The following is a 16,737-nucleotide window of genomic DNA, read 5'->3' on the forward strand; positions in this document are numbered from 1 at the left end:
CATTCAAGAGTTAACTGGAAATACTAAATTTGCTTAAACAAAAATGTCCCCACTACAGTCACATATATAGAGAGCTGCTACTATTGCTGTAGTCTTGTTTACCATCTGTAGCCTTTCTAGTGAACGACAAGATTCGAGGACCAACAACTTGTGCGGATAATTAAATTCTACAGATTCTTAAGTTTCAGCTCTTTCAACTCACTTGTACTTCAATACAACCTAAGCTCCATTTGCTTCTCTCCTACTCCCTGTCCTCATTATTTTGTATTTTAATACAGTTGAATTCCCAATAAAGCTGCTCTGTTTCTGTTGTCAGATAATGGTACAAAATACAAAAAAAAGTACAAAATAGTGGCTAAACCACAGACCATTAAACCTACATATTTACCACCAGTCACACCAGAAGCTGCTGCTCTGCGCCAAAAAACACAGTCACCCATCATTCACATTAGTTAAAGACAAATTCTGTGCTGTGAATTTAGTGATTGTCAAATGTGAGATGATCACTCAGAGAGAAAGTTAGTAGTGACAGAAAATCTTGGCCTCACAGTCATGTTTACAGCTGCAGTGTAATCACCTGTTCTGCTCCATACTGTTAATCACAGATGTAGAGAGAGTTTTCTTCCTGAAGGGGGCATGGTCAGCAGCAGCTAGACAGTCACTGAAACACTCTGTTCCATTAACCAATGAGTCACCATGAGATGTTAATTGACTTGCTTAATAGAGGCACAATAGAGAGCCTTCAGTTTGTCCTTGTACATTCTTTGTAATACTTGACAGCAGCCTTGTGTTTCTGTGTATCTGAAAACTGGCAGTCCTTGTTGTGTATTCTGTAATCACGTACTGGCGATAACCTGGTTTCTTTGTGTACTCTGTAACTGCTGGATAGTGGTTTACTCTTTGTCTTAGTATGTTTTGTAGCCAGTTCAAAGCAGCTACTTAGAGGTCAGAGCTGTGTGATATGTTACATTTGTTCCACTGCCTGGAAACTGCAAGGCTTCTCTAATTTTCCACACCTGCTCACAGTTATTCTTTGTTAGTTACACTAGTTTGGGATGGTAGTTTAGTTGTTGTCCTTAGTTTTCTTGTACAGTTTGGTTAGCAAATCGGAGCACTGTTGGCTTACTTGACTTTATCTGTTTCACTGATTAGCAGCAGCACAGGCCCTGATTTTCTTTGCAGTTTTGCAGCATTTGTTTGTTAATTATATTATTAATACCATTCCTAAACCAAAATCAGATGGTTTCATGTTGCTTCCGTGTTCTATCCTCTGTTGTATTACACACCAGTAAACTCTCTCCAGCCAAATGGAGGTGGACTTGGGTCTACTGTATATTGGATTAGTGATGCAATGTGGACTTTGCTCTTCTCTTTATGTGCAAAGCAGGAAAAAAACTTGTGAGTCATGTGATGAAGACTTAAGAGGTATGTTCACAGAGGTAGGCAGAAAACCTTCACGGTCAAAGTAATGCATTTTGTGCTGTGGACTGACATAACTATGACACATTTTGGTATATGCAGCGTTGAACTGTTCCAAATGAATTCAGTTTTACTTGCTCTTTCATTATGTGAGACAATTTTACAAGCCCTTGAGCCCAGAAACAACCCTTTGGATAATGATAAAAATGCATCATCATCCAGCTACGCAACCTTGTTTTTCCTCATTCCAAGAGATGCAAGGTTTCCCCTGACAGCAGCATTATCTTAAAGACTTCTCAGTAGGGATCTTAACATGCTAATACCACCAAAGCCTCTGTAAATTAAATTTTCCTTTTTCTCACCATTTGTGCCACCTAATGGGAAATCATGGCATCTAAAGTGTGTGTATAGAAGACATCTAAGCCCCACAGCGGCTCTGCATATCTCTTGGTTTTCACTGCCATTTCTAATTCATCTCTCATTATAATTTTTCTTCTTTGTCTCTGGTCCCAAGCGATCACCCTCTATTATTCTGCTTGTCTACGCACCCCGAACCCCACGCAACTTTCCCAAACCCAATTTTAATGGTCCCAGCAGACAGACCTGTGCCACTCTGATGAAATGGGAGATGACAGCGGCTCTCTGCGGGGCTGTGGGCTTGCTGAGCACCATAAGCTGGATCCACTGGGAGACGCTATTAAAGAGCGTGATGAAGCGTTCCAGGATGGGGTTATCCACCGTGCAGCCGTGCATCACAAAGCTGTGGTAGTCCTGGAACTAAAAGGAGAAGCGGAGCATTGAAAACTAAAATTAGTAAAAATAAAACTGCATCATTCTCACATACCGTCAGTCCAATGACTACATCCTCAGCTGATTTTCACTTTGGGTATCCTAATCAAGAACTTATACCCAACCAATCAATTTATTATTGCTGTAGGTGCATAAAGAAGGTATACTATGTCTTCTGTGGTCTGTGCTGCAAATTGAGGATGTGGGATTTGAAAAACTGCATCTCTCTAGCAGGGTAGATCTAATGAAAGATTATATTGCATTGCATCATGGGAAATGTAGGATCTTGATGCATAGATAAAAACTAAAGATCTAGATATTATTTCATGGATTTTATTAATTATTTATTTAAATGTGCTTTTATTCTGTTAACCAGCTTTATGGAAGTACACTAGTAAACCACTGCAGGCTCTTTTAAAGACACAGTTTAATATTTTAAAGAAGATATTCATCTGATTTCCTCTTGAGAGTTACATAAAAAGAGTGAGACGACAGGGTGGGCCATAAGTTTCCATAGATAGGAAAATGTATAATGTATATTTTTTATGTTTCAGATACCCTAGAAGATGTGTTTGACGCCATCTTTGGGGGCACTTGAAGCCCATGGTGTATCAGGTGAAGATACAAGACATAAATCATCTCGAGGAACGTATCAGCAACGCTATTACAAGCAGAACTTCAACTGTGCTAATGCAAGTTTATCAACAGTGGAAAGCACGTGTTAATATGTGTTTTCGAAACAATGGTGATCATATAGAGCACATTATATAAATAAAATGGTTGTCCAACATAAAATGTTTACTTTTCCTATGTATGGAAACTGATGGCCCACCCTGTATTTTCATGTCTGGGGGCAGCACGCTGTTAGCTTAGCTTAGCATGAAAATGCTAACATGGGGAAAGAACTGTTTTGCATTTTTTTTAATCCAAAGGTAACACCTACAGTCTAAAGCTCACAGATTCTTATTATCTGTACTCTGGAAAATACTGAAAAAACAGATTTATTTTTACTAAATTAGTCAAAATCTATCTTTTGCTGATGCTTTTTATTTCTGTTGTTTCATGTTGAGCCAGAATCTCTTTTAGAAGCAGCACAAAGACAAAGCCAAGAGAAATTCCACTGCCCCTGCCCTCATTGTGCCAACAGCACCCCCACACTGGAACAAATGATCTAAAAAAAACAAAACTTCTCACATTTAAAACTGCACACACCCAGTCAGCCTTTGCAAAATAACACTCAAAGAGGAAAATGTTTCCAGACCACAAATATAATTACTGTGTGGTAAAGGTTGATTTGACCCGCTATTGCTTAGCAACTATGATGAGCCCAAAGTATGTCAACACCAGAGTACTTAAAAATTTAAAGAATTCAAGAGATGTAAATATCAGCCTGGGCTGCGGTCACACTGACCAGGATCTTGCAGAAGGATTTGTATTCTAGATAGGTCAGATGTTCGGCCAGTTCGCAAGAATCAAGGTGGTCAAAGAGCAGGGACATCTTCCTCTTTTTGGACACGGACGGGACACGCTGGGTCACCTGCCGCTTCCATTTATAGGACGGCCTGAGAGGGGCAAGAAAGCACAGTTTTTTCTTCAGCAGTCATATGGAACAACACCATAAAACATTATACGAGGATCTGCTTTATAGCCACTGCAGTAGTTGGAGCTGCACTTAAAGTGGTGTTGGATATCAAAGCACAACACTTAATCCACTATAATAAAATACAACAAACCCTGTGGAACCTGAAACATATTAGCCAACTCTGTATTTTTGGAAGGGTATTTAGTCATTTGCAAATGTTCAGTAACAGCAAAATATGTCTTCTTATGAAGCTCTAAAGGGAAGGTGAGGTCACACCAAAATGGCTTTTATGAGTAAAGGGAAAGTCACTGACCCTGCATTACACAGCTCAGCAATGCTAAATAACAGGCAATCAAAGGGCAAGCTGACATAAACAGCCAGAGACAGATGCTCATTCACACTGTTGACGGCACACGCAGCATTCGGCGGCCCGTTCACTCACACACTGTCGAGGTCAATGAGCTGACTCTGCCTCTCGTTGCCCTCGGTGGTCAAGAGGTCTTTATAGTCTTTGATCTGGTCTGCCAGCTCCGGGTTCAGATTGAACTCTGCGGGAAACTCAGAAATCCAGTACCTGGAGGCCAGAACAAAGGAAGAGAGAGAGAGAGAGAGAGAGAGATGTGCTGAGAGAAGTGGAGGAAAATAGGCTTGTTTACATCTACACAATAAAGTGATCGTTGACAATGCTTCTCCTTAATTTAGCTGTCTGTATGGTGATAAAATTGGCCTTTTTAGCCAATGATACAGCTTCTGTGTTGTTTTAAAATCAAAGACATCACAGAAAAAAGAGAAGGAGAAGAGCGGGAGAGTAAGAGATGCCAGGTGGACAGACCAAAGATCAGAAACAAGAGGCATTGGATGATATAAAAGTCACACAGACATTATAGTTCATTACCTCATCAGGTGGCATATCTTTGTTCGACGCTCTGCAGTGCAGCTCTCTTCTTGAGATCTGATCACCAAGTCAAAGTGCAAACTGTCATCAGACTTGTAGCTGTTCCCTCTAAAATCTCAATAAGATTGAACAGATTTAGAAGAACAAAACAGATCAACAATAACTTTCTTCTTCAAGGTCCCTTTTCTATCCATTCTAAAAGGACCTGGCTTTGATTCTATTGCTCTGTGTGCTTGGTGGAAGGAAATATCTATAGGCAAACATTGAAAAACATCTTTGATGTAGCAGAATCCAAAAGTGAAGGATACTTGAGCACAAGCTTCTTAGCCATGTCAGTGGAAGGAATATACCAAGGATGCATCATGAGGAACATGCGCACCAAAGAAGCATCCTTCAAAGTGCCCTTCTCATCTGTGAAAAGAAAAAAGAATGTCACAGTGTCATCTGCTTTCAGTTGGTGTGTATCAATGTTTGGTCGCCATGGCCACCAATACGTACGACAATATACATTTCGGAAAAAAGATTTCTTTCTATACTCCAAATCACCATAAATAATAATAATATACAATATAATGTTAAAAACAAAACACATAATTTGCTTCTATTGATGCACTTTAACGTCAAATTAACTATTAATATGAAAGAAATAACACTTAAATAACCAACCAAATGCTTGGATGCAGGCCTCCACCAGCTCGTCCACCGTGGCAGATTGTTCTGATAATATGGACTCCATCCTTTCCTTCGTCTCTGTTTTCCCCCTCGGTTCCCTCTCTGCAGTCTGACTCTCGTGCCTCTCGCTGAAACACGTACACACACACAAAAAAAAAGATGCAAAGAAAAGAAGTTTATTAAGAGTAATTATGAAGCCAAGAGTGAGGAAACAAAATTCACAGTGGGTGTTACCGCATTTTTGAAATAGCTGTGTGGGCCGTTATTTTGCATCTCGCTCAATGCTACAGTGAGTGAGATAATCAGTCGCTGTTTACACCACAAAGGCATGCTAAGTTAATTAGGATATTTGCCTGTCAGAGTCATCCCCCAGACTGATATGATGGTTCATTTGGACCCAAAGGCAGTCAAGGTGTCAGGGTGTGCAAAATCTGAACCGAAACTTGTTCTGCTTGAAGAAGCAGATTTTAATTGGTCCAACTTTTAGTGGAGAGTTGAGTTTCTAAAAGGCTGAGAAGGTTACATGCTACAAAAACAATAGCTGTTTAGGATCTCTTAACATTGTATAAGATAGAATAACTTTGGATTAAAATATCTGCTCAAAGAATGTTTAAACAAGATCCCACAAAGTATCCAATGCTATCTTATAGCTATACAACAAAAGCATCATGGTTGGTTCTCAGAAAATAATTCTCCTAGATTTTTGGTGGAAATTTTCTCCACTACATTTATTAGACAGGTGCAGTTACTAGCTATTTGTCAGTTTATAATCCTTTGTCATGGGTTAAACTACCCAAAATCATATAAAATAGCTAAATTGGCACCACCTCAACCAGCTAGACCATTTAAATACTGCTTTCACATCACTGCGTCAGTAAGAAATTGTAATTTTTGCTGCAGCCCAACTGATACATTGGTCGGTCGATGCAGCGCATGTAGCAGAGTAAACATCACAGCTGAGCAGGAGTGGTGGGTTCATGGTACGCTGCTAAACGGTTCTTTCAATACATTGCTGGCTATAAATATATGAGTATTGACAGACACAATGATGTCAAATTTGTTTCTCCATAGTAGAAGTATCATGATCAGCCTGAAAAATCCAGTTACGTTTATTTTTACATTCTGGTTTTGATCCAAAAACTTGTTCCACCACTAAGGAAAATAGTAAAATATTGAAAATATACACCATCCAAAGTATTGACTGACTGTTTCAGTTCAAGTGGCATCAGATTTGTCTTCTAACTAAAGTGTAATTTACATTTAAACATCAAAGTCCTGCTTTAGGACTGTGAACTCTAGAGCCAGATGTGGTGAACATATTGCATCAGTATATATGGCTTGTCAGACGGACTAATACAAAGCCACAAGCACAATCGCCAGGAAACCACAATTTATCTGCTACTGACATGCTTCAGGCTGTGGCATGTGACATACAGTATACAACAGAACTGAGGACACCCTTGTGCAATATCACTTAAATGTCAAATGATTCAGAGTCGCATCAACTTACAGTAACTGCATCGCATTCATGTTGAACAGCAGAGGAAAGGCTCGAATGTGAAATGAAACATTAAAAATATACACGATGGACTATTTTCTTTGCTAGTGGGGTTGTATTGCTCTGCCTTTCTCTTAAAAATACACCAAAGATGTTCTATTGGATTCAAGTCAGACGCTATACTCGGCCAAGTCATAGTTTTCACTTTTTTCGGCTTTGGAATGTGAATTTGGCAGTGTGCTTTGGATTGTTATCATGCTGGAATATTCCTTATCTACTAAGTCTTTTTTAGAGAGTGGGAGTCATCTTGTCAGGCAGCTATCATATATCTACAGGCATCGATGGCACCATCTATAAATGTTATATTTCTGACAACTTTTGCACTCATGCCGCCCCATATCACCACACTGTTATGTTTGTGCTTCACTGTCGGGACTATGCATTCACTGTGATAGTCCTGGACAGATTCATGCAAAATGTATGAGCTGCAAAAATTTACCTTGGTTTCACCTGACCAAAAATTGTGCTTCCAACATTACCGAGGGTTCTTTTCATGTTATTTAGCATTCTCTAATTTCACGTGATAACCCCTGGGTCAAGTCTATAACACTTACCCTTCTGTTATTCAGAGCTACACTGTGCAGACAGCCCACTGTCCGTGAAGTCATTTAACCCTTTGATGCACAACATGGGTCAAAAGTGACCCAAATTCAATGGAAAATGTGTGTCTCTTGACTCACGTTGTGCATCAAAGGGTTAAAAGAACAACCACAGGGGCTCTGATTAGTGCGACTATGGCTCCTTCTATACCTCCTGATTACTGCTGCAACTGTGTTTCCTTTGATTTTTAGTTGAGATCTTCCTGTATCTTTTTCCATCTGGTGTAATTCATTTCCATGTGGAGTTATGATGCAGACATGCAGACAGACATGGCCTATAGGTCTAAAAACTGACAAAGTTCTGGTGTTCACAGGTCACTTTTTGACCAGATTCCTGCTTTTAGGCCAATTGGAAATCAAATGTGCACTCAATTGTGTTTCAGTGATCCCATGTTTGTTCAATTTTGTTGCATTGCATTTCTACTTGAGGCCTGTAGTTTCAGTATAGTCCCTCTAAAGAAATTGTTTTGGATTGTTTATGAGAGAAAACACTTGACTTGGCAGCTTAGAAATGAAGCAGTTATTCAGAGTTAATGCAATTTCAAATCATTTGACATTTACATGACACATGTTGAAAAAACATATAGTGGCATTTTCTCAATTTGGTACATCCTCGCTGCTGGGAACCATGGCAACCACAGTTTAAAGTCTAGTCACACTTTCACAACGTATACACACACCGAGACACGACATACATGCACAAAATACATGTTTACCCAGAGAGGTATGGCTCAGGAGTGAAAATAGCCTGAGAAAAAAACTTTTCGATGTTTTGCAGTAATCTTAGCAGTAAAATACTTCAGTCCTATCTGCTGTAAAGGTTATGTGTCAATCTGTGGCTAGAAGGATAGATAAAGAAACCACCAGATATTTAGCAGATAAGAGTGAAGGTAACTCTGAGGGCACGCTCGAGTGACGGAGTTAAGTCACAAAATCCACAACAGCACACCACGCCGCTGCGTCTTTGCGCTAATGGCTTTTCAGTGTTGTGGTTCTGCGAGTGTGAGAAGGGTGTGATGAGAATGTGTATTTATCTATTGTGCCTGACACAATGAAGCCTTTCACTGCACTGTCTCTGCCGCAACACGGTGGGTGGACACACTCAATTACAGGCTTCACGAGCTGTCTCGGCCACACTCATTTCTGCGGGGACTGGAGGGAGAAGAAAGCATCGAGGAAAGAGAGGGAAGCGTAATCCTCAAGCTTCCATCATCGTTCATCATAGCGGCCACACGGCGAGAGCGAGCGAAAAGCACCGTGAGGATGAACGGGCAAGATTAGAGCTTCAAATCTGTGCCTCTACGGTTAGGAAAGTCATGGACAACAATCAAAAACAATGCTATAAATAGACATGAAAGTTCCTGGGTAGGATGCTAAGGCCACCACAGGAAATAAGTCTGAGCTAGACGGAGAGGTGCTGTCAGAGAAACCTCAGACATTTGAGACACCTTGCTCAGAAAAAAAGGCACTGTGTTTTATATTGCAACAGTATAGAAACCACTGCTCATATCTCATAAATACAACAGGAAGGAAAGTGGCCTTGGAGTCTATTATTGCCACACAACAGGAGTCATTATTAGTGCTCTAAATCAGAGCAGAAAAGGCTCTTTTTTGTGTTTCACTTCTGCATTTTCACTGTTCAGATCAGAACAGTCTGTGCCCAAAAAGACAAAAGAGGACATTCAGACGCAGGGGGCCGACTGCATGCATCCCTCAGAGGCTGCAGCAATGAACAGAAAAAGAAAGGCAGGGGGATTTTCCAGTACCACCTGTGCGAAAACCAATTTGAACCAGGCCTCCTCTGGCACTACAATGCAGGCTGTGCACGTCTTGATGACACTACCTTGACACCATCCATCATCTCACTGACAGGAGCCCCTTTGTGGCAACCCAGGGAACAGTTCTCTCTGCGATTGCTCAGGAGAACTCAGAGGCCGATTTATCTCCAACGAGTGCCGTCCCTTTAGCTATTCTTTAAGCATCTTCTCCGCGGTGTCACTTCTGATGCTGTTTCTATAGCTGTGCATTGATTGTTAAGTATGACACGCTGGGAGAGCTTTGGTGTGATCCTTGGTTGCCTGGTGACGACGACCCAGGGCCATCGATCGGCCAGATTAGGGGGTGGGTTGGGGCGCAGCGGGGATAAAGGGAAGTTGACGGGTGCCTGGTCAGTCCTGGCCATGAGGAAGACATTTTCACTAGAGAATGGGTGGCGAAAATGTCACCTGGACGTAGAGAGTTGCCTTCGAACTGCTGTCCTCCTCGTTTTCACCACTATAGCCACATAACAACAGAAAAACTGTACTTTCATTATGGGAAATGCAGGACTACAGTCTGTACTGCTTGAATTGCAATGCTTCTTTTAAAAATCTATCTTTTTTTTAAAGTATAATGATAATTATATTATGTTTTGTGGGACCAAAATAACAATTTTCTGTTAATTCATTTCAGCAAATTAATATCAATTTCCATTTAACAACTCACATCTGTACATGTGCCCTTTAAATATACATTTGAAGCAAACTGCATGTGTAGGTGTATAAATCATCAATGCCTCATCATGTCTTAAAACTGACCCTAGCACTGACTGATTCCAAGTACCTGACAAACACACAGATAATGACATTCATCCTTTTATTGATATTTCCATAATGGGCTCATTCCCATGCCAGTAAACGCCCCCATGCTAATGCACTGTCTCCATACAGCCATTGATTTAGCTTTATCTTCTCTCCTTGGCATTTGGGTAGCACAAGTTTGACTGATGTTTTCATGGATAATGGCCATGAGACAGTGGATACAGATGCATTTATTCACCCTGATTAGACACAAACACAAACACACACAGACACACACAGTCTGTTCATTCTCACACAACTGTTTCATATATTCTATCTCCTATTGCCCTATTTTTAATCACAAAAATGGTGGCTCTGGTACTCAATAACTATTGAATCGATCAACACAGGACATAGTACAGACATTTGTGTCTCAGATTATGTTGACTGATGACTTCAAACATGGAAGAAGACTTTTACTTTGAAAAATTATTATAACCTTTTACTCATTGTGTTGGAAATTTTGGAAAAGGCACACATTGCCATAAAAAAATAAAATTTTGGAGAAAATTAAGTGTTTAATGCTCCCCAACAACCAAATAAAATCTATGCCTGTGATAAGTTGTAAACTTCTTCTGAGCCAATGGTTGAAACTGGAGTTGCAGCAAAATAATTTTATATTGATTTAATTCAAACATCAGTATTGTTTTATGAAAAAAATGCATTTTTGATTCTATGTGTTTATATTTAGCAATTAGCGGTTAGCATTAGCACATATCACTAGCAAGTTTGGTGAGCTGGTTTGTGTAGTTTAGTGGCAAGTTTGCTTTGGACACTGTAGTAGTCTTGCAGCTAGCATTAGCATTTACAGGGGTATACAGGGGTAAACAAGTATAGTTTCTTTGTCACTTTTTAGCAGTTGGCACTAGGTATTCAGCATCTTGCACTAGCTAACTGGTAGCATCGGCACTGGTCACTACCTGGAGCATCTCCTAAATGGGCCTGGATCAGTTGAACGTGGCAGCGCTGTCTGGATTGTGTAGAAGCAGCGTGAACTGGCACTAGAGGGGTGAATCTGGGACGCCAGAGTTCAGCGCCTAGCCTCCTGGAGGTGTTGTGGGACTAAATAGGTGAAACACCGTTGAAGGGAGGTTTCCACCTGATGACCCCCAGAGATGTGTTAGGAATCACTGCTCACTGGTGTGTATAGTGATGGGTCCTTCAATGACTGCGCATCTTTCTTGTTTGGAGCACAAGTGTCTTATAACTACCATGTGGCTTTGCATGAGTTATTAATAACAATACTAGAAATATCATCTTTCACACATAAACTCCTTTCCATTAACCGACACCAACAGCCTCTGAACATGTCTGCTTCTCGTGTGTATTATATTTTAACACTTTTTTTTTTAAATCAACAAAAACCGAAGTACAGCTGCAACACTTTGCACTCAGTGTGTGAAACTTCAAGGCGGCTGCTTCTGTGTGATGCAAAAAAGAACATTTTAAACTCCGCCAGAGGAGCATACATCAGAGAGAGAATCACAGATGGTGGTATTTATGCATCCCAAATCCAACGCCCTGACAAATGTGGTAAGGGCTGAGTTCATTACACAACACAATCTGCAGGCTGTAGTGGGCCGCCACCCATTTCTCATGATCTGTATAATTTTATGTATATGCCCATAAGCAATTAAAATGAAGGGGAATCTGTATAATTTATGCACCTTCTCTATAAATTGCCATTTATGCTGACATGTTGATCCCACACATACAATGGCTCTTGCTATCATTGTGATAGGTATGTCTTGAGGAACATGAACAGAAAAGTGACAGATGTTTTAATGGTGGAATCCTGTGCTTAAAAAGGACTTTATCATTATAAGAATTTGAATTTGCTTGTGTTTCTACTCATCTATGGGACATTTCCCATAAACTGATTTGCTTGCTGTCACAGAAAAACCTTTCTTTTACTTTTTAAGTCCATTTTCCATGGCTTACTTTACTAGTGGGTATAATGCTGCTAAGACTAAGTTTTCTTTCAACATATGCCATAGTTGGAAACTCTAAAAGCAGTAACTTTAGGTTTCCAACAGCAAATCCAACTTCCTCTGTGTGACAGCACATAGAGAAACATATAGTTTAATGGTTCGTATCCACAAATAATCACAGAGTTTGACTCTGAAACGCTGAACTCCCGTTACGGTAATTTCCTGACTGTATCTCCAACAACAGTTTACAAACTGAGGGGGAGTAATCCCGAGTTTAGAGCTTTATCTCATCTTTCTGTCCAACACAAACTGTAGAAACACTTGCGTTTCATATTACACACACACCACCCTTATCTGTTGCCCAACACCCCATAGTTTGTTTCAGGAAGTTGTAGTAAGGGTGCTGCATGATGGGACAGATATAGTCCTCCAGAGGGGCCGACAGAGCAGCTGGTGACAGGCTCTATTTACAGACTGCCGGGTACTGAGAGCAGGAAGGGAAACGTTTCCTTTTCCCTGGACACACAGAATGCCACGTCGGTGGGGGGGCACCGGCTGCAAACTGAGATTAGCAGCTACAGTTGCTCCTTGGGGAGGGAAGGAGCTGAGGTGGAGGGAGGAGAGGAGGAATGGGAGATAAAGAGAGAGAGAAGGAGAGGCAGGAAGAGAGCATTTCACCCAACATGGAAAGATATTGTTGGCAGAAGGAGGGAGTTTAGATAGGGAGGGTTAGTATTGATGGAAAACGCTATAAGATAATAACTACACTGTAATAAATTACTGTAAAAAAAACAAACAAATTCTAACAGTAGTAGACTGTTTTTACAAAATAGAGTTAAAAACTGTAAGAGTTTATCCTTTTTGTAGCCAAAAACATAAAAACCAGTAACAGAAGGCTACAGATAAAACTGACAGGGTGAAATGAACAAAAATATGACACAAAACAACAAAAAACTGACACAAAATGACAAAAACAACACAAATCGTCAGGAAGGAGACAAAACGCACAAAGAGACACAAACACAATGTCACAAATAAAATACAAAAGAAAAATGAGACATAAAACAACTCAAGCAAGACAAAAAATGACACAAACAAGACACAAAATGACAAAAACAAAACACAAAATGACAAAAACGAGACAGAAAACAACTAGGAGGAGACAAAACTGTCACAAAGACATGCAAAAAATGCCACAAACAAAACACAAAAGCGAAATGAGACATTAAACAACACAAACGAGACACAAAATGATAAAATTGAGGCACAAAATGACACAAACGAGACACAAAATGATAAAAAAACAAGACAAAATGACAGTAATAAGACAATAAATGATACCAACTTGACATAAAATGACACAAACAAGACATAAAACAACAAAAAAAAATGACACAAGCGGGATACAAAAGAAAAATGAGATACAGAACATAAAAATAACACAAAAATGTGACACAAAATGACATAGAACAAGACACAAAATAACTGAAACTAGACGCAAAACTACAGAAATGTGACACAAAACAAAACTGTGAAAACTACCAAAAAAAAACCCAAAACTGAGACACTACATGACAAAAAGAAGATACAAATAGGCAAAAACAAAACACTGAATGACACGAACACAAAACTATAAAAACAAAACAGAAATGAGACACAAAAGAGAAATCAAACACAACATGACAAAAACAAGACACAAAACTACAGCTAGTGTGGAATATAGTGGCAACACAATACATAGTAAATACTCTATATTACTGTTACAAGATTAAACAGAAAACCTGATATTCTACTGCAGAGTGACATAATCAATGAAATAGTCAATTACATCTGGAATTATTTTACTACTAAATATAATACTGTGCTGATATTGTGTATGCAAACTCCCTAGTAATCCTGACGTAAAAGAAAGAAACACAGGATAAAAACATGCAAATTCCACAATGTCTTGCTGGGCCACGGCAGCTGCCTGAGTGTAACGTTTTATTACGTCCTCTAAAGTGAAAAAAGGTACGCATCCTGTTCCACATCTGGCGCACTCTCATATCTCGGCTCTCTGACTTCAGATGGAAAGTGCAGTGTGTGCTCCAGAAAGGGCATCGCTGTGGATCCCATGTGCTGTTAATAAATGCCTTTCTGGTCCCCCGAACACAACAATGCGTCATTGTGTCAGGCTGTATGCGCTGCTTTGTTTTCACGCTTCCTGCTCGAACTTCTCTCCCAGATGTGAAAGTTTGCTTCACAACAAATACCGGAAGGGCGTGTGTCGGTATGTGAAATGTGGCAAGTGTATGTGCGTGTCCACACTTGTGTTTTTTCTTATCGCAAAGGGCTTCATATGCAGCAGGTTTGAGTTAACAAGTGGGCTCAATTTTAGCTTTTTTTTTCAGTTATATCCCCGAAACTTTGAACTTCCTTCTCGGCGTCTCACGGTGTGAAGACTGAAAGATGAGGCGGCATGGCGTGTTGTGTAAAAGAGAAGGTACATCATATTTTGCAACTATGCGTCGGGGTTTGGCTCTTGCAGGGAACACCCAGGCGACTCCGGCCAATTGCCTCTCAGCTTCGCCTCGGTCAGGGGTTCATTTTGAGTTCTGCAATGCTGAAGTCAGGAATCTCACATCCTGTTGTTACATCGTGTTTCATCACGGCAGTTGGATTTCAAATTTAAACCGACAGACTCCTGGAAAATACAGGAAAATGCCCACTGCTATGCCTGGACTATAAACCTAAAGACACAACCAGTAAGCTAGTTAGCTTAAAATAGTTAGCTTAGCATCTTAAAACAGCTCAGAAATTAACTTAAGCCTAGAGAAGTCGGATTTTTATTTACATATTTGTTTGCTTTTTTGCTTTTGAGAGTTACATAAGAAGCTTAATACCACTCATGTCTATGTAGCTATAGCCTGAAGCTAGTTAGCTTAGTTAGCATAGCCTTGCTCCAGTGGTTAAATAGGGTCATCGAGTCATGTAGATTACTAACAAAACTCTTAAAATCTGTGTTCAGACTCTCTTGTACGCTGAACAAACTCATGTAGAATGTCACCGTCTTTTGGGTCAATATATAACTAAAGGACTTTTGAAATCCATGGGATATATCTTGCATATATTTTTAATAAAAGTAAAAAAAATTATGTTTTTTACGTTCATTGTAATCATGTCTTTACAAATTCCATCATTATTTATTATGGAAACAATCACTTATTAATAAAAAATGACTGGATATCACTAAAATGTCAACTAAATAACCATCCCGATTTAATAACAACCACCTTCTAATTAGCTAAACAATTATAAAATGAGCTTATTCAAAAATTGTTTTGATTGTATTCTTTATATTAAGTTGAGATAATCATGACAGATATTTCCTTTTTGGTAATATATCCATTTTTTTATGGAAAATAACAAATTGCATCTGTGTCTGTGAAATCACTTAAGACTAAGTTCCCCATTACAAAAACACCTCTCAAGGAAGTGTGTTGATTCCAGATCACATGACCTGCTCCACATGATGTCATTTCCTCCTGAAGAAAAGACTGGCCAGACTCCAAGGCTTTTTAGTTATTTAATAGAAAGTAGTGTGTGAGTCAAGTGTGGATTTATGGCATGTTAACAGGTTTACTACACTATCTTTCAACTGTATATGAAATATTTTAGAAGAATCTCTGTTTGGTTATAGGTGGCCATGCTGATTTTAGGCCTGAAAACAGCAAAAATGTTAACTATGTTACAAAAAGTTCTGCAATTATATATTGACCCTTTTCTTTGACTTTATTAAACAGCTGTAGCATAACGTAGCAGTGTAATTCCTACTGTTTCCAAACTTAAAATGGGCCTAAAGCGTAATTTACCCCACTGGTGCAGCAGCGGTAACTTAATAAATTATGTACATCATCTGACATGTAATTGTCATTAATTGCTGCAATCAACGGAGCTGTTCTGCACTGATTAAAAGCTTCTACAGTGAAATAAACGGGAACAAAATGGACTATAAAGTAGATTATTGAAGGGAGTTTTCAGTTTTGCTGCTTTAATGCAATAGCGGAGTTATTGCAAGTATGGAATTTATCCAAACACATAAGTTAATTTCAAAAGTTTAGCTACAGTCAGCCAGCCATGTAATGAAAACACAATTTATTATCATCGAAACATAAGCTACTGCAGACACTTAAGTTGGGCCTGCGCTTTTTTTTTTTTTTATATATGGCCATTACAAAATGTTAAGGCTTTGTGTGATTTTTGAATATGTGTTGTATTTTATTCCTTGTAACGTTTACACAAGCTGTTCCCAATATTTGTGAGAGAATGAAAAGTAAAGGAAACTTGTTATCAGAGCTGAACAATCGATCAAAATATCAAAATCACAATACAGAAAAGTGCATTATCCAAATTGTGGGGGCTGCAACTGTTTGATAAAGGTAAAAAACGCCTCAACATAACATTATAAATGAAGCTTTGTGGTGGTATAGAGGTGCCTCAGCCTATATATTACATTCTCCAGTCTTACTGAAGTAGCATATTGTTCAGCCCTGATAGGGATTACTGCTAAAGTATAACTAATCTAGGCCACTCTGTATCAACAGCAACTAGCAGTTACAGTCTAGTGTCATATTAAAAGCAAAATATTTCATATGCAATGTGGGAATTTGCACCTTCAATCAAAAGTTTTGACTT

At 39.3% G+C, this 16,737-nt stretch overlaps 1 protein-coding gene across 5 annotated transcripts in view; it reads right to left on the reverse strand.

The window, feature by feature from the left end:
- Positions 1-16,737, reverse strand: part of LOC111562544 (RAS guanyl-releasing protein 2) — a 57,114-nt gene that overhangs the window by 31,436 nt on the left and 8,941 nt on the right. For all 5 annotated transcript variants that reach the window (XM_055007451.1, XM_055007448.1, XM_055007450.1 and 2 more), the window contains exons 2-7: positions 5,352-5,485; positions 4,994-5,096; positions 4,686-4,742; positions 4,233-4,364; positions 3,620-3,770; positions 2,023-2,196 (exon numbers count right to left, since the gene is read on the reverse strand). In XM_055007451.1, the coding sequence (XP_054863426.1) occupies positions 2,023-2,196; positions 3,620-3,770; positions 4,233-4,364; positions 4,686-4,742; positions 4,994-5,096; positions 5,352-5,485 (751 nt within the window). The remainder of the gene's footprint in view (positions 1-2,022; positions 2,197-3,619; positions 3,771-4,232; positions 4,365-4,685; positions 4,743-4,993; positions 5,097-5,351; positions 5,486-16,737) is intronic.

The sequence above is a fragment of the Amphiprion ocellaris genome, chromosome 23 (assembly GCF_022539595.1).
Source record: "Amphiprion ocellaris isolate individual 3 ecotype Okinawa chromosome 23, ASM2253959v1, whole genome shotgun sequence".
Lineage (NCBI taxonomy): Eukaryota > Metazoa > Chordata > Actinopteri > Pomacentridae > Amphiprion > Amphiprion ocellaris.